Here is a 23,644-nt window from a genome sequence, read left to right on the forward strand (position 1 = left end):
TTAAATGTTTGTTGTTCATTTCTGTTAAGAATTTTGTAATAATGAATACTGTTTGTTCATGTCAGGCCATGGTCACCATCCAGGACAGCCGCTATGAAGTGCGTCGTCTCCTTCTCCTCCTCCTCTCAAATTCCTCCCACCAACGGATCTCCCAGGGTTCCCTGCAGGAGCAGGAGCGCCAGCGGGAGGCAGAGCGTCGGCGGCAGGAGCTGGCACGGGCGGCCCGGGAACGCCAGCGATGGGCACGCGAGTGCCAGGCACAGCAGCTGCGTTATGAAGAGAGGGAAAGCGAGCTGGCACAGCGGGAGCAACAGTGCCATGAGGAGGCCCAGAGGCTGCAGCGCCAACGCGAGGAGCTGGAAGAGCAGCAGCAGGAGTACCAGCAGAGCCTGGAGAGACTGCGGGAGGGCCAGCGGAGTGTGGAGAGAGAGAGGGAGAAGCTGGAGATGCAGCAGAAGATGATGGAGAGATGGAGGCATGAACGCCAATCCAGCCTGCCTGTTACAAGCATCAAGGTGGAAGGTCATCAAGGGTCAGGAGATGAAACAAAAGTATGTATGAGTGTGTGGGTCTCTTCTCATGTGTGACCCTCATAGTAGGCCTTTCTTCCTTCCTTCCTTTCTTTTTTACCAGATGTATTACTGAGATTCTCAATACCACAAGGATACTTGGTCTAAAAACAGAGGATTTTAACTAAATTATTCAAACAGGATTCATATAATATCACGAATTCATGTACTAGGGCAGTGTAATGCTGATTAACGGGACACGAGTCTCGGGTGTTGATGTCACCTGAGCGTTAATGTCGTAAGTTTTCCCCAAAAGGGAAATGCACTGAAAAGTTACAGCAGTTATAGTGATAACCCAATACTGTGAGACCCCAAAATTTAGCGCTAAGCTATCAACCAGTGAGTGAAGATGCAGGGAAAGGAGGGACATACTTGCGTCATGTGCAGTGCATGCACTGTTAAACAGCAACAATTCATAAGGTTTCAGTGTTTTGTGTGTTTAATACCTGTCTCTGTTTTGAACAGCAAAATTTTATCAGGCTCTTTTAATATTGGGCTACAAAAAAACTCAGAATTGTGAATACAAAAAAAGCAAAGAAGCAAATTCGATGTCACAAACTTCATGAGTAAGGATTAATCATATGCCTGAATTAAGGTCTCAGTAAAACGTTTTGCTGTCTAACCTTCTGAATTGTGGTGCTTGTCGGCGAGACTCTTTGCCAGGATGCTCATGTTGGCTGTTGGCTGTTGCTGGTTTTGTTTTTTCTGGTCTCTTCCCTTCTTCATGAGCAAGGCGAGGAAAAAAAAATGCCAATTGCCCAAATCCTACTCTTTGAGCCCACCGTTTCCTCAAGTTGATTTTGTTTTTTTTCTTCAGCTGTGCACTTGCAGCTCTAACCACTGTGCGTGTGTCGCCCATCAAAGTCAGATTAGTATGCGCAGTTTGATTCGCCTCTAGGCAAAACACAACTTCAGATTAGTGTTGGCTTTTTTAAATGTATTGAATATTATTAGACTCAAAGCACATACTGAAAACTGACTTCAGGGAATTCTCTGTCTCTCTCTCTCTTTCTCTCTCTCTCTCTCTCTCTCTCTCTCTCTCTCTCTGTGTGTGTGTGTGTGCATGTGTGTGTTGTAAAAGGATTTGCCTTCAGCATGGGTTTGAGATTTCTTTCACTATTCACTATTCTTTTCCCTGTTGCCAAAACACCCAAGCAGTGCTGTCTAAGGAAAGCTGTCCCTAAACCATCTCTCATCTCTCTTTGAAGACGGGATAAAGCTGTCGCTGAGCTATTCAGGGCGGAGGCACTCATAGCTCCTCGTTCTCTCTCTCACTCCATCCCTTTTTTTTAATGGTTCATTGTCCTTTACACTTAATCTTATCTGTATCTATCGCTCTCTAGCAGTCTGTCTATAAAAGGCAATCGGTCTATTTATCTACACTGTCTGCCAGTCCATCCATTCTGTATTCCCCACGTGTCTACTCTGTTTTCCATCCGGCTTTCTCTAGCTCCGCTTCCCCTTTTGCTTGTTAGTCTCGTAGAGTGGCCGTATTGACTGAACTAGACCCAGCAATCACCTTCAACATGCACCTTAATGGTTGAGAAAAAGAGCAGCGCCATCTCTGAAGTGCTCGTTACTTCTAGTCCCGTGCCTTTCCTTTCTAGTTCACTCAAGTCAGTGGTACAGCGTCACTGGCCGGGAAATCATTTCTTTCCTAAGCCACACTGGGGAGGCTAGACTGCGGTCAAATGTCTATCGCTCAATCTGTCTGATTCAATCTCTCACAGACACAGTGTGGCCCTCTGATTTATTATGTGGGATAATGCAAGCAACTCAAGCCTCATCGGTCTTCAGACCTGACCATCGACTGCACTAATAAACAAGTTGCTGATTGATGATAAAGAAAGTTCACCAAATAAAAGCCAAGACAATGTAATTAAAACCAGCACTATATGCATCACCCTTGCTGCTGATGGAGGCAGTTCAGTGATTTATTTAGAAGGAACTAAATAATAGAGAATTCTATTCCTGAGAGTGGAAATTGTAAAGATAAAAGACAAAGACAGCCTTTATGGACGTTGACATTTTCCGTAGGGTGACCCAGTGGTACAGTAGGTGATATTGATGCCTCATAGCTCCAGGATCCGGGGTTTGTTCCTGAGCTGGGGTTAATGTCTGCGTGGTGTTTTGTGTGTCCTCACTGTGTTTGTGTGGGTTTCCTCTGGGTTCTGTGGTTTCCTCCCACTGTCCAAAAACATGCAGTTAATTCAATTGGTTATGCTAAAATACCCATAGGTGTGAATGTGTGTGTGCATGGTGTCCTGTAATGGACTGGCATCTCATTCACGGTGAATTATCTGCCTTGTGCCCAGCACTAGGGATTGGCTCCGGATTCAACTGTGACTCTGACCAGGACAAAGCAATTACAGAAGATATAAATGAAGCATGTCTTTAACAGTACAGTGAAATCCTTTCTTTTAATATCTCATCTTATTAAGAAGTAGGGGTCAAATACAGGGTCAAACATGATAAGGGCCTTACTGAAGAGCTCAACAGTGGCAGCGGAGCACTGCTGAGATTTGGTCTCTGATTAATAGCTCAGAGCCTTAATCACTGGTCTACTACTGTGCAAAATGTATTATAAACATGCTGCTGAAATCACACTACTATCAAGACATACAGGTGGCAAATTAAAGGAAAAAAAAAAACAACATGAAGTGTCTCAGGTGAGGTGTTGGGCCACAACGAGTGGTCTTGGCATAGATCCTATGAAGAAGTCTCTGGAACTGTACTGGTAAGATGACCACCATTCTTCCAAAAGATATTCCCTCAGTTGGTGTTTGGATTATGGTGATGTAGAATGCTGTCAGTCCAAAATCTCCCATAGGTATTGAGTTGCGATGAGACATGGTGACTTTGAAGGCCATAGCATATCATTTACATCATTTTCATCCTCATCAAACCATTCAGTGACCCTCTTGCCCTGTGGATGGTGCAGGATGGAGTCATCCTGGAAGAGACCACTCCTGTCAGGATAGAAATGTTTCATCATAGGATAAAGGTCATCAGTCAGAATAACTTTGAATTGATTTCACTGACTGTTCCCTCTAAGTGGATAAGTGAACCCAAACCATGTCTCTAGCAACATAACAGAGGGACACTTTTTTTTCCTTTAATTTGCCTTCTGTCTTTTTTGAAATGACACTTTTAAAGTCAAACATTTGATTTCATTATAGAGACTATTTCCACCTTTTAAACTGCTTTGTCACTGGGATGATTGCTGTTTTTTATGACTCCAATTTTTTATCTCCTTGGAATCTGGAAAATGAAAGCATTTTAATCCAAGGTTTACTGCAGGTTTGTACAGATACTGAAATAAATGACATTCATCATGGTTTCTGTAGGAGTGTAGAAGTTGTCACACCTAAAATATAATGCAGTATAATGTTTATCATGCATACAATTTAATGATTAGCATCAACTTTTGCTTAGTTGGAGCATTAGTTGGAGTCAGTTTAACCTTTAGTGAAAGGAATCCAAGCACTGAAAGAAGTGTGTGTGTGTGTGTGTGTGTGTGTGTGTGTGTGTGTGTGTGTGTGTGTGTGTGTGTGTGTGTGTGTATTAAACACGTCCAAGTTTATAGGACATGTCAGAAAGACCAGAGGAAGAAGAACAGATAGGGATTTAGTGAGAAGATAAAGTTATATTGTTTCCTGGTGGTTTTATTGTTCTGTATAGTTCACTAAAATGAGTACTGTAGCATTTTCCTGCCATATTCTATGTTGAGTTGCACTTACCTGTTGTTCTGTTTTTTGTTCTTTTTTTTGTCTTAAAGAACTTCCATCATGGTCATCACGGTGGCTTGGATGAGGATGGGTCCATTTTTGTAAATGAAGCAGCTTTTCTGGCTCCGTCCATGAACAATCGGCATCTTAATCACTACCAGCATCAGTATCAGCATAACGCTCGCATACATCCAGGCTTCGTGAATTCCCCCAGTGCCCAGAACAGTCTGAATTCTCTGCTGGCTTTGTCCAATCATACACACCCCACAATCAGCATGCAAGATGAGCTATGGACTGAAGGTACTGAGCAACATGAATAGCAATAATCTCTCTCTCTCTATTTATCTAGGTATGTATGTTTTAGAGGTGTAACAATAAGAGTGTAACATACTGAATTGTTCAATACGAGGTTCTCAATTTGTCTCCATACTCAATTCATTTGCCTTATACTAAGTTTAATATTAATTTAAACATAATGAAGCCCACACTCCCTCCTCTAAATAAAAAAGTAGCTTCCTGTTTATCTTGAAATAGAATAGGCTACAAAAGTGAAAAAACATTCCCCTAATAAGCTCATTAGGCAAGTGGCAAGCATAACTTATTAAAAACAGCAATTGCTATAGTCAGCAGCAAGCAGTAACTGGAAGATTCTCCCAAATCTGGTGTATGGAAGGACTTGTGCTTCCTGGTAAGTAACAACGCTGATGGCCAAAAAGTGATTACATTGTCATTACATTACATTGTCAAATCATTCACCAGCACTAATACCACAAAAACGTCCACACATCTGCATTAACATCACTCTTTTGTGTCGGGTCGGTGGAACTACATGAAAAACAAAACAACACACACACACACACACACACACACACACACACACACACACACACACACACAACAAAGCCTCTCTGCTGCATTCAGACAGCCTTTCCTAGCTGAATAGAACAGGCAAAACTACAGTGTTGTCATAATGATTCAGTTATTGGTTTTTATACAATCAGGAATGTTTTAATCAATTCAAAAGGGACGTCTAAGGCACATATTCACGCAATGTTTCTTGTCGCTGTATTGAAAAATGGATTGTTTCAAGACACCACCATATCTTATTGAATTGAATTTTGAGTTTGGTGTGTTGTTACACCCCTAAAATACATACATGTAAATATACACATCTGCCTATATACACAGAAAATATCATTATTTTATGTATGTGTGTGTGTGTGTGTGTGTGTGAGAGAGAGAGACAGAGATAGATGCTTTCAGAGTGTAATAGTTAACTAATTTATAGTGATTCAATAAGCTGGTCAATTTGTGAAGAGCTGGACCATGAAATTATAAGGTCTATAATATCTTCTGACTGTGTGAATGAGAGATGAAATGTATGAAGTGAGGTAAAATAGTAAACCGTGTGTAAAAATGTTCATATTATCAGAAGAATCTGTCAACATTGCTACCTCACCTTTGCCAAAACCTTTCACTGTGGTCAAGTCATGAGTGTCATCTTTATGCTGTTAATATGTCTACTGACAAAAACCCACCCCCATCTCTATTTCACACACACACACACACACACACACACACACACACGCTTTCACACAGACACACCATCCGTCATGGAAATCAATCGGCCTTCTATTGACCGGCGGGGCGACGGTGGTGTGTGAATCATTGTGAGTGCACGACGGGAGACTGATTGGCACATCGATCTGGAAAATCTTTACCAACCTCATTACACGCCAACTTGTCATCTGCCTCTCTCTCACAGACGTCCAAAAGACAGAGAGTGAGAAGCAGGAACATACTAATCTCATATTTCCGTATAAAATGTCATGGACATCTTTTGATATACTCACACATACACTCACACAAACACCAGCACATTGCTGCTAGCCCCACATACATACACTGTATGGCCAAAAGCATGAGGACACCTGACCATCACACCTACATGTGGTTCTTCCCCAGACTGTTCGCTCAAAGATGGAAGCACACAGTTGCACAGGATGTCTTTGTATGCTGTAGAATTCCAATTTCCCTTCATTGGAACTAAGAGGCCCAAACATGTTCCAGCATGACAATGCCCCTGTGCACAAAGCAAGCTCCGTTCCAAGACGTTGTTTGACAAGCTTGGAGTGGTAGAAGCTTGGGTGGCCTGTACAGAACCTTGACTTCAACCCCACTGTACACCTTTGAGATGAACTACAACACAAGACTGCACCCTAGGCCTCCTCACCCAACATCAGTGTCTGGTCTCACTAATGTTCTTGTGGCTGAGTGGACAAATCCCCCCAGTCTGCGTGGCTACCCAATCTAGTGGAAAGCCTTTTCAGAACAGTGGAGGTTATTATAACAGCAAAGAGGGACTAAATCTGGAATGAGATGTTTAAAAAGCACATATGGCAGTGATGATCAGGTGTCCATAAACTTTGGCCATATTGTTTGGCAAAGGCCTGTTCTTGTTGAATTAAAGTGTCTATGAAACACTTTCAGACAAAGTAAGCCCTTTCCACAAACATTACCCGTCACGTGATGAAAGGTTAAAAGCTATCTCTGAACATTGCCTCTACGTATTGATTGCCTGATTAACCTTCACTACTTATTGACAGACTGATGTAGCATAGTACTTGTTTTAACGTGGCATGAGCTACTGAATCTCCTCTTACTCACATATAAGTCCTCGCTTATAAAACCCTGTGGAGTTTCCTGCTGAAAGCTGGCATATGATTGTAAAAGGTATACCAAAAGTAGACTGAAAAGAATGAACATGGACAAGTAGCCAAGGGAGCAGAATTGGCCGTGCTTTCTGGGTGGGAATCACAGTGACACTAGCCAATCGTGAGTGTCTGTGAGCTCATGTGTATGGAAGAGGGCAGATAGCACTTTGCTCTGAAGGTGTTACACTTCCCTGTGATGCAGCATGTGCAGTAGCTAAAAAGATGCAGCTGGCTGGTTTCATGTGTCTCGGAGGAAACACACGGTAGGGTTCACCCTCCCCAGATGGTATCTGGGCTGAGGGGTGGGAATAGATGCTGACTAGGACAAGGCTGCAAATTTAACATTAACATTAAGGAGTGATTTTTAGTAATTACCTGAATGGATATGCAATTACGGATCATCATACGAGCTTAAGAATTGTCTTCACAATTGCAATAGTGAAGCAAAGGGCTTCTTCCCACGCCTCAAGCATAACGTGCATTCTGCAGTCTCAGTGATGAATATGGCTGAAATGCCACCTTGCTTTAGACTTGATGTGAATGCTTTGTTTGTCCGACTTAACCTAATACTTTACTCTTTTATCTGTTTTTCTGTTCAGGAGTCAAGGTCACGAATATGTGCTTCTAGATGTGTTCCTATTATTGTGTGATAAGCTGAGGGCAGACCAGGTAGACAACAGCACAGGGAGTCTTTTGTAGTCCAGAGTCAAAAACACTGATGGATGCAGGTAGACAGGTAGAATTGGGAAAACCAGCACAAGCTATATGCTATATTTGTGCAGGGAAATGGCAAGACTTCACAAACGAATGCAGTGTGTGTTTATAAACAGTGAATGAATCCTTAAACAGAAACAAATGTGATGATTAGTTGTTGAACATTGATGGGTTTGAGCAGAGGTGGGAGTGTCTAAGGGCATGACACTGTTAAATTACATTAGCTCACATCATGCATCAGTGAGAAAGCACTGTCACTGAGCTCTCATGGAGGCAATTTAGGCAGTTAATTTATCTTATTAATTAAAGTAGTGATTAATGATTTACCCCCATTAGAGCTGATGTGTTTAATATGTTCGTTTTACTCTCCTATATAACCATAAAAACACTGTAACTCTGGCTCTGTCACTAAGTTTTAGACCAGCTCTAACCATTTTTCTTCTGATCTTGAATGTGTACCTTCTCAGTAGATCATTTCAGTGTGTATGAACATTATTCATGGTTTTGCAAAATAATTTTTGAAGATTTTTTTTTTAAAAAAACAGGCTGTCTTTATACTGACACTGCTGATGTTTTCCCCAGATGTTGGTCCAGCAATCCATACTACCAGGACAGCAGGGGCGGTGGGGCCAGGGATTTATCAAGGTGATGCCCTCTTGGTGCCGCAGGCTTTTGTTTCCATGGAAACGGAGAACCAAGATCCCGATGGAGAGGAGAAAATCGTGTATCTCTAAGTTCAAGTCTCTTTCCTTCCAGAGCTCACACAGATGTAAACTTAAACAGAATTGAAACCCTGGAAGAGCAGCCGCGAAGCAGTACTTCATTTTGGTTGGGAAATTGCACTGATGCCGTAGACACAAATAATCAATAGAGGGTGAAAGTTTTACATCAAAATGATTTTGATTCGTATTTTGTTGCCGTCTTTCAGATAACATTGTTTTACAATTGCACTTTTTCCATACTCATTTGGAAGTATTCGCACTTAGATCCAGATCAAGGCAGTTGGGACTCTCTAATATATAATCATAAAAAAATGGTAACACTGTTTCTCACTTGCTTTATTTTTCTATTCTAAAGCAGCATTAACAAAACTCCATTCACAATTAATTATGTTTAGCAACATATGAATTCACTGAATATTTCACCGAAATCTTCTCATATTGCCATTTTCATTACTGTTTCACTGTCCCATGATCCATAGGCGGCTCCAGGCCTGTAGAGGAACAATGCGTAGTCCTGGCAGTGATGGAGTCTATACACACACACACACACACACACACATTTTATTTCACTCAAAACATTCTCCATTTATCTTGACAGTAGGTGAAGGTGCCACATCAGCACATCTTTCAAGCAGAAAAATTGAGACATGAGATTATAAATGTTAGATGGGAGGAAGAGGGCGGGGCTTCCAGGGTGTCAATTAATAATATTGGAGAGTGAAAAACTGTCAAATCATTCCAGATTCACATGTCGGCCTGACACTCTCAATCCTCGTCCCTTTCTGATTTGTTTCCCAGTACTTATTAAATAAGACATAGCATTTACTGAATAACTTGCTTTAAAGTGAATGACTGAATAACAATCTGGTGTTTTAAAGGGTTAAATTCTCATAATTCCCAGATTTTTGTAGCAATTTCTGAGGTATGTGTGTGCGAGTGTGTGTGCGAGTGTGTGTGCGAGTGTGTGTGCGAGTGTGTGTGCGAGTGTGTGTGCGAGTGTGTGTGCGAGTGTGTGTGCATGTGTGAGAGAGAGAGATTTAAAGGTCTTCCCTAGGGTCAGTATTGTGTCTTACTGCCTAAAGCCTACAGAGACAGAATTAGGTTACTCAATTTCAACTTGCTTATCACACACACACACACACACACACACACACACACTCTGACACACACACACACACACACACACCACATTCTGCACTAGCTGAGGCTTACTTACCATACCTATCTATTTCAAAACTAGACACTTCATTAACATAAAATTTTTTGCAGTGGATATGAAGTGAAGTATTTGTCCTGCTTTATTAAAGCACTCCAGTCCTGTTTCTCAGAAACCAGTGTCACTCATCTAAATGAGAGAGAATGATTATTTATATGAATGTTCTGATTGGGTGTATTTACATTTAACTTAGTCATGCTTCGTGATTGATACCAGATTTTATAGTGTAATGTCAAACTCAGCACCCCTATATCTCATATCCTGTATTCCTGTAGCCAATCATTTACATCCAGGTTTGGTGGAGCAATTCTTTGGGTAATCCTCAGAGCTCAAGTACTGTGAGTTGCAGGAAGATGCAGGTTTATGGGTAATTGGGAGTCAGAAATTAATTCATTAATTTATGCATTAATTCAACATTAATTCATAACATAACAATAGCAAATGCAGTACTGTGGTACATGGTGGCATGACAAGTCATAGCACTCCATAGTTGAGTTTTTCCCTGCAGTTTAATTTGCCTGAAGCCGTCAAGCATTGATTCCTTAGAATACCCATACACCATGCTTTGGGTTTTTTTTTTTTTTTTTTTTTTTTTTTTTTTTTAAGAGCTGACTCTACATTTGGACCACACAAACTCCCTAACTGTGCAGTGCTCTTTACTCCATAAGAAATACTCACTTAGAGCTTATGGGATTTCTACATGCCATTGGCCAGTAAAGGCTAATGCCTTTAACTTTCAACAATTTTACAAACTCAAGTAAGTTTTTTGGCCTCCATGAAAATTCAAAGTAAAGAAACATGAAATCTTTGAATTTTGAATATTTGACCTTTCGTCAGTGACAGAGTGCATCATGAAAGTCCATGAAGTGTTTTACTGAATTTCAGTAAAATGTGTAATAACACGGATTCTGTAAATTGTCCTTACAAATCCCAATTAACTTTTTTTGATTCCATTATTTTTTCTCTTTATTTGTAACTTTTATTTATTGTTATTTTATGCATACTGTGTAGTATGAACTCAATATGATGTACATATGGACTGTTTTATACAATTGTATGTACAAATTACACTTTGTAATTTATCACACCTTATCATATACATTATCATAGTCTGTTTTAGAAATAGTGACATGTCTCAAAAATCTTCGAATAAAGATGATTATGGCTGGGTTTGGTGTTTAGACTTTCTTACGCACTGTTAGTCATGCTTGGAAGTATGAGGAAGTATCCATGATTAACTGCAGTGTACTTCAGTAAAAAGTGTATTCCAGTCAGAGGTGTGTAGGTGGTGATGCAAGTTGATCTTAAAAATGTTCAAAGCATAACATTTTATGTTTCCAAAGTTATAAAAGTGTTCCAGAGTTCTTTTTCCCTTCCTCATTTCACTGTTGCCATAGAAACAACTAGCAGTGGTAACAGAGAGGTCATTAATGTTATGTACAAAGGTATTTAACACAATCATCAGCCACTGGAATTTGAAAAATGCTTTCCAATTTGTGCTCAGTTGTCACTGTATCAGTTAAACCTACCTTATGTACACACATTAGATATTTTATGCACTTTTCTAGGTACAGACCATCTCCTGCTTTACACAGAACTGCTTCTTAGACACCTTTTACTTCCTTCCTCAGTCAAACAAGACCACTTCAAGACCACTGTTGAACAGATGTTATTTGGGTATGGTGCTGGTATGGATGTACACTGATCAGCCACAACATTAAAACCACTTGCTTAATATTGTGTAGGTCCCCCTCAAGCCACCAAAACATCTCGTCATGGCATGGACTTCACAAGACCTCCAAGGTGAAGCTCCAAGATGTTAGCAGCAGATCCTTTAAGTCCTGTAAGTTGCGAGGTGGGGCCTCCATGGATCGGACTTGTTTGTCCAGCACATCCCACAGATGCTCGATTGAACTGAGATCTGGGGAATTTGGAAGCCAATCAACACCTTGAACTTTTTATCATGTTCCTCAAACCATTCCTGAACAATTTTTGCAGTGTGGCAGGGCGCATTATCTTGCTGAAAGAGGATTAGGGAATACAGTTGCCATGAAGGGGTGTACTTGATCTTCAACCGGTTGTCCTTCCTTGGACCATGTTTGGTAGGTACTAACCACTGCATACCAGGAACACCCCACCTGCTGTTGTAGAGATGCACCAACCCAGTCATCTAGCCATCACAATTTGGCCCTTGTCAAAGTCACTCAGATCCTTATGCTTGCCCATTTTTCCTGCTTCCAACACATCAACTTTGAGAACCAACTGTTCACTTGCCAATGTAACAAGATAATCAATGTTATTCACTTCACCTGTCAGTGGTTTTAATGTTATGGCTGATGAGTGTATGATATCCAGTTTGGTGGAGTTTTTTTTCTGACTTGAATTTAAAGAATTTCTTTTTGTCTAGGTGGTCCTTTTTTGCAGTTCAGTTCATTAGTGCAACTTACGCAGCACACATGAATTTGTAAGTTTAAAATGGATCACAGGCATGGATCGCAGTTAGGTCACTTTCACGCACCAGTAGTATTTGGCTAAAGTAACTACAATATTTGCATCTGCTTTAAATTCTTGTCTTTTTTAGACGTGCTTTTCTTCTGTTGGGATTTGTGTGGGACTTGAGGCAGTGGGTCAATGGGTAATGAATTATAATGAGTGCTTTACTCATTTCATTTTGTTTCTCGTTGTTTATTATTCTAAGGAATAGAAGATCTGCTTCCTGCTTCCGAACTGCTGCAGGCAACAGTGATTCCTCTGCAGATAGTGTGCTCATAATATCACAATTGCATATTTAAAAAATACATAGCATACTAAGACTGTTTTTTTTCTGAAGAATACATGTTTGGCAGTCCATGAGTTGTATATACAGTACTGTGCAAAAGTCTTAGGAACATGCAAAGAAATGCTGTAACAAAGTCGGTATTTGGTATGAGGACCCTTTGCTTTAAAAAAAAAATAGTAGTCTCAGGTACAATGTGTGCAGTTTTATAAGGAAATGAGCTGTAAGTGTTACTGAGCATCTTGTAGAAGCAGCCACAGTTCTTCTGGACACTTTGACTGTCACATTAACTTCTTATTTTTGCAGCAAAACCCAGCAGCCTTCATTCTGTTTTTTTTTTTTTTGTCTGAAAAGTGTCTCTTGTGTAATCTGCTGCTTTCTTTACTGACATACAAACATTTTTCTGTAACATTTAATTTTGTGCTGGAAAACTAATGTTTGGAAATCTAAAATGTTTTTGTACTGAATCAATAATGTAGAAGTCATAAAATACAAATCTATAAGAAAAAAAAAATAGGATGCCTAAGACTTTTGCACAGTACTGTATATATAAATGTGGTGTTTTGGTAATAGAGTTCAAAACAGTTGTGTTGCAAAGACTTATAATTCACTTTGGAAGAAAAAAAACAGAAAATCTCATCACTTTCTTATTCTGAATAACTAGAGGCATCGTTTACAGCTCCAGTAAATGTGTTCTCATGTGATTTAATGACCTCTGAAGGTTAGAATAAGCCAGGGGCAATGCGACACTAGCTGACTGCATACATATGCCCTCTGATAGCACTGACACTCTGGCTGTTCTGATATAAGTATGTTAAAAACTATGATCTAAATAACACATATTAGAATCCATTACCACAGCACTGGTAAATTCTTGATCCTGATTGGTCAGAAAGTGTTGATTCATTTTCTATAACAGCAGTTCTATGTCACCCCTCTTAAGCGCCAAGGGTGATGATATTGTATCATATATCGTATTGGCTCGTTTGATACAAGGCTCTCAATTCGATGTGTCTGCGTATCAAAAGTACATTTAACACTGCATGACGCAGTAGGATATTCATCATAAATTATCGCTTAAATTACATGAAGTGAAAAACATTTCAACTTAATCAAGCACACACTCCCTCCTCTGTAAAAGCAACTTCCTGTTTATCTCGAATTAGGAAAGGCTACAAGGGTTTTTTTTTAAAAACAAACAAACATGAATCTCCTAAGCATGCTGTTGGTAGTCTCATGAAGTTCTTCAGTTGGCTACAAGCTATGGGATAAAGCTACTCAGCACGTTAAGGCCTGTGAGAAGGCTGCAGAGTTCCATGCAGTTCCACGCTCATAACGCCTAGGTGCAAGTTAGTGATCCTCACTACCTTGCATATAGGGGCTGGAGTGGGCTGCTTCTGTTACCTCCCAGGTCAATGCTAAGAGAAATTTCTTCACACAAACACTTTCCACGTGTTTCTTAGAACAGCTCCCAAGTTTCCAGTTCATTCACTGCACTCAGAATGGCAGCATCTCCTGAAGACAAACATCAATGACATTCATCAGATGTGTAAGAATACTTGCACAGCCCCTTTTATCAAGCTGGAAAAATGCTTCCAACTGTGTGCTTCGTCATACACACACAACTATGAAGGTAGGAAGCTACCAATTAACAGAAAAATACAGTATCTAATGTTAGCCCAAACTTTTCATTGCAAAGTAGCTTATGCTGTTGCTAACAGGGTGTCTTCAGTTGAAACTGGACACTGCACATATTGGGGTCATAAGTTTACATACGCCTTGCAGAATCTGCAAAATGTTAATAATTTAAAAAAAAATAAGAGGAATCTCAAAAATTGCATTTTGTTTTTATTTAGTACTTCCCTGAATAAACTATTTGACATAACAGATGTTTACATATAGTCCACAAGACACAATAATAACTGAATTTACACAAATGAACCAGTTCAAAAGTTTACATACACTTGAGTCTTAATACTGTGTGTGTTACCTGGATGATCAACGACTGGTTTTATGTTTTGTGATGAATCTCATGAGTCTTCAGGAGTTCCTTGTTTGTCCTGAGCAGTTCAACTGCCCACTGTTCTTCAGAAAAATCCTCCAGGTCCTGCACATTATTTACTTTTCCAGCATCTTCTGCACACTTGGCCCCTTTCTAACAGCGACGATTTGATGTTGAGATCCATCTTTTCACACTGAGGACAACTGAGCGACTCGTACACAACTATTACAAAAGGTGCAAACATTCACTGATGCTCAAGAAGAAAACATGATACATTAAGACCCATAGGGTGTAAACTTTTGAGCAGGATGATTGGTGTAAATTGTTATTATTTTGTTTAATTTAGTACTGCCCTTCAGAAGCTACATAAGATATTTACATGTTTCCAAGAAGACAAAATAACGATTTACACCCCCTGGCTCTTAATGTATCGTTTGCACCTTTTGTAATAGTTGTGTACGAGTGTACATGAGTAATAAACAGTGGAGACGGTGCTACGCCACTAAGTCATCACCCATTCACCCCACTGTGAGGCTCTAATGTGGGTGTTGGGCCTAAGGCACCCGGACCTTCCTCTACCCACACTATACTGCTCTCACTCTCACTAGTCTTCTCAGAGTCTGGAAACGTACATAATGCTGCAGTCTTCTCTGTCAGAATGCCTACTAATCTACACAAGAAGAATAACTAAATATATTGCACTGAAAAAACTCAAGGTTGGCCAGGCTGATAATAGTGCAGATGTCACTTATATTAGTTTTTGCCTCCTGGTGAGGATTTCTGGGTGGCCTCTTTTTGCTGCCTTTGATCAAAACTGTTCTTTCTATCAGTCACTCAGTCCTGACTCTAAAATCAGAAGAAGATGCTGTAGCAAACATAACTGACACATACCAGCACAGCCATTGCGGCACACCCCCCTTTTCCATAGCGGCATTTCTTTGGTGTTTGAATGACTGGTCCTATTTGTCTTAATTTATAGATCTGTGTTAGCTTGCTTTCTTTAATTTTTCCATATTTAATACTTCTTTAATTAACTGCATTAATATGAAGTACCTGTGTGTCACAAAATGTAATTAAAATAAATCAATATTTAAACTGCTCAGTATAATTTGGGTATAAATTTGCAGTAACAGATGGACAATTATATGATTTGAAGCTGATCAAGTGAAGTTCACATTAATGACTTTTCTTATATGTAAATTTACACAAACTCAGGAGCTCTCACAGGATGTGAACATTTTTCCGAGCTAACAGAATATTCATGAGCACTGTATTTCTTGGGTAAATGCTCCTAAGAACTTACATTTTTTCCTATCCAGGGTGATAAATGAGGTGAAATGTTCACACAGTATGGATATATGCGCAGCATCTGTCAGGTGATACATTCATTTGTTATTTTATTGCGTTTCCTTCAAACGTCTATATACTGAACTGTGCATTCCTTCACTACAAAGGAAGGGGTGTATCCCCGTTTACTAAACACATTGTAATTACATACACACATTAGTGCTCTTTGATGCAGGGGAGGGCCTCATGGTAATCACACACACACACACACACACACACACACACAAGTACTTATCGCTCACATGCTCTTTCATTTTCAACAAATCCTTCCATTCCTCTTGTCTTCCCTTAATTAGGTGTCATCGCTTTCTTGTGCTTATTTACTCCACAGAACAGAGTAATCTTTGGGTTATCACACTGTAAATGTCTACACACACACTGTAAAGTGAGCTTTACTAATTTAGTTTTGACTGAAGGCAAGAGCTTGTTTTATTTTATGCAGTAGTCGCATGTGATGGCAAAAGCTACTTTGCTTTGATGCGTTTCCCTTGGAGCATACAAACAATTACACGGCTGAGTTCAAAACTGAAGCGATTTAACTTAAGTTTAAGAAAAAAGTATGCCTCGGGAAATAGAAAAAATGGGGAAAAATGGGACTTTTGGTTATATAAAAGGGATATTCTGTCATTTTGAGAGCTCTTCAAGCAGCACTGCTGTGTACACTTTTTTGAACAGACTGTATTAACATTTTTCAAGAAATGAGATCAGGATTTTTTTTAATTAGTCAAAAATTAGAAGATCTATGGAAGACATAGGTGACAAAAAATAAATATAAAGATTTTGGTATTTGATTTAATATTTTCCCTTATTTGATTGCTAATAGTGAGTAAACTCTAATCTAATCAGTTCATCTGATACAGTGATAATTCCATATAAATCCTCCAAACATTCAACCACTCGTGCTATCAAGAATCTCAGATGGATGGACAGACACATGCACACACACCCCGACAACAAAATGCCTCCACAATCATAATGGCGGAGGTATAAAAATGAGTAAATAAGTAATATATAACTTTCTTCATTTAATTAATCGAAATTATTTGTACGCTTGCTACATGGTTTGCCTCAGAGTTGACCCATTGAACTGTGTGTCCAAGGCAAATATCCTACTTTATTATAGAAAATGACACAACTGTACATGGCGCGATGTGGATATACTGAAAGATCTCAGGGAAGTTAAATAGTTTTTTACTGAGCTTGTAAAACAGTACATTATTAATTGTAACCGAGCCTGGTGTGTGTCCGTGTCTGGTGTTTGATTAAATAAGAAAACACACACTCTTGCAGCTTTCACCCATGTTAATAAAATCCTTCCAAAGGAAAATCAGCTCAGTGGGTCATTCTTCTGTGTAAACTCCAATACAACAGGAGACAACTGGTTTGTGTAACACAAGATTTGTACTCTAATACAGATGACACACCTCACACAACCACAATACTCCCTGTATTTAAGTGATTATGAGCTCATTTCAGTAAAATGGATAAAGATAGATGGAGAGGGAGGGGGTGTGCACACCTGCCTGATTAAAGGTCTTAAATAAGTCTTAGGTAGCTCAAGTATGTATGGGTGTGTGTGTGTGTTTGTGTGCTTCTAAGCTTTGAAGTCACTTCTAATTTGTACCACATTATGTCATAAAATGAACCGTCTGCCATTGTCGCCTCAAAACCTGTTGCGAGAAAGAAGCCCATCCCAACTGCAACCCAGCACTGCCATGATAAAAAAAAAAAAAACAATACTAAAGAAAAATGTTTAAATAAAATGGTAAAGTGTGACTGTAGGTTTGAGCTCAAAACATCACTTGTTGCATGTGTTATACTTCTTATGTTCATTGCTTGCTCATGAAGGGTGCCAATAATTCTGCAGGCCTGTATCGTGCGTATAAAACTCTGCCATGCAGTCAGTGTTGTTTTGTGGTAAATTTTACTCGACAGTGATGAGGACACAGACAAATATAGTGTGTGACGGCATCACAGCTGTCACAGGGTACATTTTCTTCTGTCATAAAATGTTGGTTACACACACACACACACACACACACACACACGGAGAGAGAGAGATACAGGCAGCACATTTCTCTGTAATTTGATACTCACAGCTTCTGACAGCATCAGAACACACACTTTGCTTTTGATGTGGTCAGGATGAATCTTGGAAAAGGACAAACGCACATACACGTGTGCCTTTGTAGGGTGTTTGTGTGTGTGCGTGCATGTACGTGTGTGTTTCTGGTTCACTGCAGCTTAGAAACAGCTGTCAAGTGTGCGTGTGGAGGATGGGTGGGGTTGGGGGGCAGAAGGGGAGTCCTTGTGTGTGTTATCCACTGAAGCAGCAGTATGTGGTAAAACGTGGGAGTAACAGAACGAAAAAATGTGTTTTGGTCAAACTTTCATCCAATTCAGCCAGCTCTGGTCATTATCAACCCACACACTCTTAAGAGAGAACTTTTTAACAAGGCTTTGTTCACTGTAATTGCTTTGCTCTCTGATTGTATTTGGGTCTCTGTGTGTGTGTGTGTGTGTGTGTGTGTGTGTGTGTGTGTGTGTGTGTGTGTGCACGTCTAGCAGTATGACATGAACAAGTTGGTGTTCTTTATTTCAGAAAGTAGTAGAGGAAGGAGATGTTCAGCAGATTTTATAAATGCAATCATGTAATTGATTCTCTTGAGTTCTTTCCACTTTATTACCTGCGACACCTGCTTATTCATGTAATTAACTGATTGTCTAATCACGTGGTAGCAGCACAATACATAAAATCATGCAAATACAGGTCCAGAGCTTCAGTTAATGTTCACGTCGAACAACACAATGGGGAAGAACTGTGATCTCTGTGACTTTAACCGGGGCATAGTTGTTAGTGCCAGACAGCCTGGTTTGAGTATTTCAGAAACTGCTCAAAAGACTCCTGGGATTTTCACAGACAACAGTGTCTAGAGTTTACACAGAATGGTGTGTGTGTGTGTGTGTGTGTGTAGGGGGGGGGGGACATCCAGTGAGCTGCAGCTCTGTGGGTGGAAACATCTTGTTGATGCGAGATGTCAGAGGAGAATGGCCAAGCTATTCAAGCTATTGGAAAGCTACATTAACTCAAATAACCACTTTTTACAACCGTAGTGAGCAGAAAAGCATTTCACACACACTTTTTCATAGCTAGGGTCAAATTAGCATAGCCAATCTCCCTACTGGAATGTTTTTTGGCTAGTGGGAAGAAACCAGAGATCCCGGACGAAACTCATACAGTCTCAGGGAGGGCATGCACATAAACTCTGCAAATATAATAACGTTTTTAATATGAAAAGAAAGAACAAAAACTTGATATTCTGTCTGAAAAAACAGGCAAATTTTTTACTTCAAACTGTCAGATTACAATTGCAAGTCAGTTTGATCCACGGTCTAGCTGAAATGACTGGCCTGGATTGAGTCACTTCATAAATAAAACACTCACACATTAGTTGCTGGAAATTCATCTTGACTCTACAAAGCTGTTTGGCATTCGTGTGGGAAGGCAGAGACAGAGAGACTGCCTTAGACACAGAGCTCTAGCACGTCAGACCAGAGGTCTGTATAGATAAACTCTTCAGTTGATTTCTTCTTTACTTTGTTCATTTTCCTATCTATGGTAAAACTATGCAAAATGTTTTAATGGAGATGTTCTAAGAATATACATGTATTTTAAAGTACCTCCAACACTGAAAAGGGAAAATTGCATTTAAAGATTTAACTCTGATTCCACTGAAGAGATTTATTACCTAACCTACTTACGGAAAAAACATATTAATTTTAAATTTTAGGGACTAAACTAAACTAAGTTTGATTAATAGCCATCATTCACATCAGTCTCTGTCTCATCACCTGAGGTAAAAAAAAATCACCTGCGGCATTTAAACGTAAGCTTTATCATCATCACTTAACTCGACTGATCTCTGTTCATGCTAACATCAGTGCAAAAATAATCGCTGATTAATTCAGTCATTTATATTCTGTTGACTAAATTTCTTTAATAGGTCATTTAAACATTTAAAATCTTTGACCGCTGTCATCTGTACAGAGTGCGATCTTCTTTGTTTTGATGATGATGTGACGGTGCAGGAGTATGTGGACATTCTTACCGTAGGAATCTGATTACAACCCGAACTGAATAGGATTATGTGTGTTTCTCTATGACATGTAAATATCCAAAAACTTGGTATCCTGCAGAAACCTCCACTCTATCTTCCCTTCCTCCATAGCTTCCTGCACCCTATCATCCTTCCAGACCTTGACTCCTTGTCCTTGATACTACTGGAGTTTTCCTCTCTTCACTTTCCTCATCCATGGACTCCCTCTGCCCTCTATCTTCTAAACCCAGAAAGATTTCTCACCCTGTTCCTTGGCTATCGGATGTGTTGTGCAACAATCAGAGAGAATAAAGAACAGCAGAAACAAAGTGGACGAAATCCCAACTCGATAAGGATCTCATCTCTTACTGCACTCTCCTATCCAAATTCTCATCTGATGTGACTTCTGCTAAGACTGCCTTCTACACGTAAAACCTGGAAGCTTCTCCACAAGATCCTCACAAGCTCCACAACATCTTTTCTTCACTTCTTAACCTGCCAGCTCCTCCTTCTCAGTCCTCCCTGACTGCTGATGACTTTGCCACCTTTTATGATGGGAAGATTGAACAAAAAATCTACCAGACCTTCACTCCTATCGTCCTTTTCCTCTCACATTGTTAAACTGACACACTCCTGCCGATTCCTCCTTTATAACATCAGAAGGATTCGTCCATTTCTATTCACACAGGCCACTTGTTCAGTCCCTTGTCATTTCGAGACTGGACTACTGCAACTTGCTCCTGGCTGGTCTGCCTCTGCACAACATTCGAACTTTTGCAACTGATCAGTATGCAGCTGCAATTTGACTTCCCAAATTCTCCCACTCCACCCCATTGCTACACTCCCTCCTGGTTTCCTGTAGCTGCCCATCAGATTTAAAACATTGATGCTTGTCTGCAAAACCAAGGGGCAGTTGTGGCCTAATGGATAGATAGTCGGACTTGCAACCTGAAGGTGAACCTGAAGGTTGTGGGTTTGAGTCTCAGGTCCAGCAGGGATTGTAGGTGGGGGGAATTAATGACCAGCACTCTCTTCCACCCTCAATACCACGACTGAGGTGAGACCCTTGAGCAAGGCACCAAACCCCCAACTGCTCCCTAGGTGCTGCAGCAAAAAAGGCTGCCCACTGGTGTGTGTGTGTGTGTGTGTGTGTGTGTGTGTATGTGTGTGTGTTCACTTGGATGGGTTAAATGCAGAGTACACGTTACTTCACTTCAAAAATGGACCACCACCCACTTACCTCTACCTAAAGCACTTATTACACTGCACCATGTGATCCTCTAGCACTGCTCGACTGAACCCACCATCTCTCAGGGTACAAGGAAGAACCCACCATCTCTCAGGGTACAAGGAAGACATGCATTAAGACTCTTCTCTGTGCTGGCACCTAGGTGGTGGAGTGAACTTCGCTTAGATTTCCAAAGAGCTGAAGTCACTGGATGTCTTCAAATGATGACTACCTCTTCATGGAGTACTTAAATTAGCACTTCGTTATTATTTTAAAAAATGTGTTGTCTGTGTGTTTTTTATAGTATACTACCTCCCCAGCAGGTTTTTTTATACTAATAGTACTGTTAGTCCGTGACCTAGTGAACTAGTACCAGGATGTATTTATTGATTGAGACTTCAACGTACTTCTGTAAGTCGCTCTGGAAAAGGGTGTCTGCCAAATGCCATAAATGTCTCGTGTCCAGGGTTTATTGCCACCTCATGCTCAGAGTTTTCACAGGCTAGGCTCTGGATCCACAGTGGATTTCAAGTGGTTTTCTCACACTGGTCTGGGAAAGCTACTGGAAGAGGATGCTAACAATCTTACTAAACAAATAAGGACATAACAACCTGATAAGCGTTCTCACTATTTCTGCAGCGTGGGCGGCATTTTGTCTTCATTCTTTAAACTTTTTCAATGCATAAAATGAATCACCATCCTTATTTTGGTACAGTCAATGCAGAATGACTCAGACCAGTGTGTTATCTCAAATAATACTTGAACATTTATGAGATGTACCAGAGGTACCTCATCTCTATACTGCATAAACATGAACTTAATATTTTTCTCTTGTATGGACAAAACTTTGCTTGGTTTTATTTTTTCACTGAAATAATTATTTCACAATGTCCTTACTGAAAAAGGAGTCATGGTCATGGACTAGTGAGATAGAAATATAATGAACAGTCAAATGATTTCAAGAAACCAACTCAATAGAAAAGGGAAAAATGGAGCGCCATTGACTAACAGCAGTTTTGTGATGCTGAGTTTAAATAATACCAGTGCCATGGCCATAACGACATAAAAATGCCTTCTGGGAAAAGATGTGAGCTAAATGTTAACGCTAGCTTGTAAAGCATTATGAGAGTCAAATTTGATGGCTGCCAGGAAGGTAACAATCAGCCGGAAATCTGGCTCTGTGCTCTTCTGTAAAAGCTTTAACATGTCTTCCTATGCCTCTGATGTTAATGTCCTATATGTAAAATGTCCTATACACATAAAACAAACAATGAATATGTAGTATTTTTTAATAGGTAATTTGTGTTACATACTTGAAAAGTGACCTTGGTATATAGATTGAATAAGTAAGTAAGTAAATAAATAAATAAATAACAGAACACTCACTGTTGGAGATATTTTTCCGACATACAGATATATCACTATACCTTAACTAACATTTTTAAAGCATTGTCTTTGCAACTTATGGAGCTAAAATTACAATTTCGATTTTACAATTTGGACAAAATGGATTTTTAAAAATCTGTTGAATTGATGGTGACATTTTCTGTAATTCAATTCAATTTCAATTTATTTTATTTGAATAGTGCTTTTAACAATGGACATTGTCACAAAGCAGCTTTACAGAAATAAATGGATTCACAAAAATATATTGTAAATATGTGAATTTATCCCTAATGAGCAAGCCAGAGGCGACGGTAGCAAGGATAAACTCCCTGAGATGATATGAGGAAGAAACCTTGAGAGGAACCAGGCTCAAAAGGGAACCCATCCTCATCTGGGTGCAACGGATAGTGCAATTATAAATAAATCCCTTCTGTTATTGTGTGCTATATGGACAAATAGTGCAATTGTGCAACCAGTAAATATCATCACAGTTTTCGCAAGAAGTCCGGTTGGATAAAATCTATCCACTGTCCACTGATGGAGTCCTGAGTACGAAGGTGCTCGTGGCAACTGCAGCCCCAAAACCACTACAGCAATCGCAGTCCCAAGCCATTACAGTACAGCTCCCCATATGTGATCCCCAAGCCATCTCCACAGCCCGCAGGTGGCACCATCCCCAGCAATCCAAACAGTTCTTCAGGCCGTCCATATGGGGCCACCCCCAGCAGCAGCGAGCGAACTCAACCGATGAGAACTCCAACCAGAAGCAGGGCATCAGGATGGGTCAGGCAGGTCTGGGGAGCAGAAGGGGTCAGGATCACTGGCATCTCAGAAGTAGCATGAGTAGCTCGACAGAGAGTTTTTTGTTTTTTGAGATGTTTATTGAGCACTTTGTATCAGTCACACTCTGCAACAGTTTCTTCCACCTATACAGTCAGACTCCTCAACACCAACCAACTACTTTTTCTCAGATATTAAGTTTTTTTTATTGACCGTATTTATTTAAAGTTGCCTGTTTTTACTAAAGGTTACTACTTTATATGTAGAGCACTTGTATAGACAGATAGATAGATAGATGCATAGATAAATGGATGGATAAATGGATAGATAGATAGATGGATGGATGGATAGATAGATCAACAAGG

At 40.0% G+C, this 23,644-nt stretch overlaps 1 protein-coding gene across 6 annotated transcripts in view; it reads left to right on the forward strand.

Annotated features, from left to right (window-relative positions):
* The window catches only part of arhgef28a (Rho guanine nucleotide exchange factor (GEF) 28a), a 92,646-nt gene extending 81,813 nt beyond the window's left edge, over window positions 1–10,833 (forward strand). For all 6 annotated transcript variants that reach the window (XM_034300660.2, XM_053230366.1, XM_053230365.1 and 3 more), the window contains 3 exons: window positions 66–551; window positions 4,348–4,597; window positions 8,308–10,833. In XM_034300660.2, coding sequence (XP_034156551.2) covers window positions 66–551; window positions 4,348–4,597; window positions 8,308–8,459 — 888 coding nt within the window. In that variant the 3' untranslated portion in view covers window positions 8,460–10,833. The remainder of the gene's footprint in view (window positions 1–65; window positions 552–4,347; window positions 4,598–8,307) is intronic.
* Window positions 10,834–23,644: the final 12,811 nt, after the last annotated feature.

The sequence above is a fragment of the Pangasianodon hypophthalmus genome, chromosome 27 (assembly GCF_027358585.1).
Source record: "Pangasianodon hypophthalmus isolate fPanHyp1 chromosome 27, fPanHyp1.pri, whole genome shotgun sequence".
Lineage (NCBI taxonomy): Eukaryota > Metazoa > Chordata > Actinopteri > Siluriformes > Pangasiidae > Pangasianodon > Pangasianodon hypophthalmus.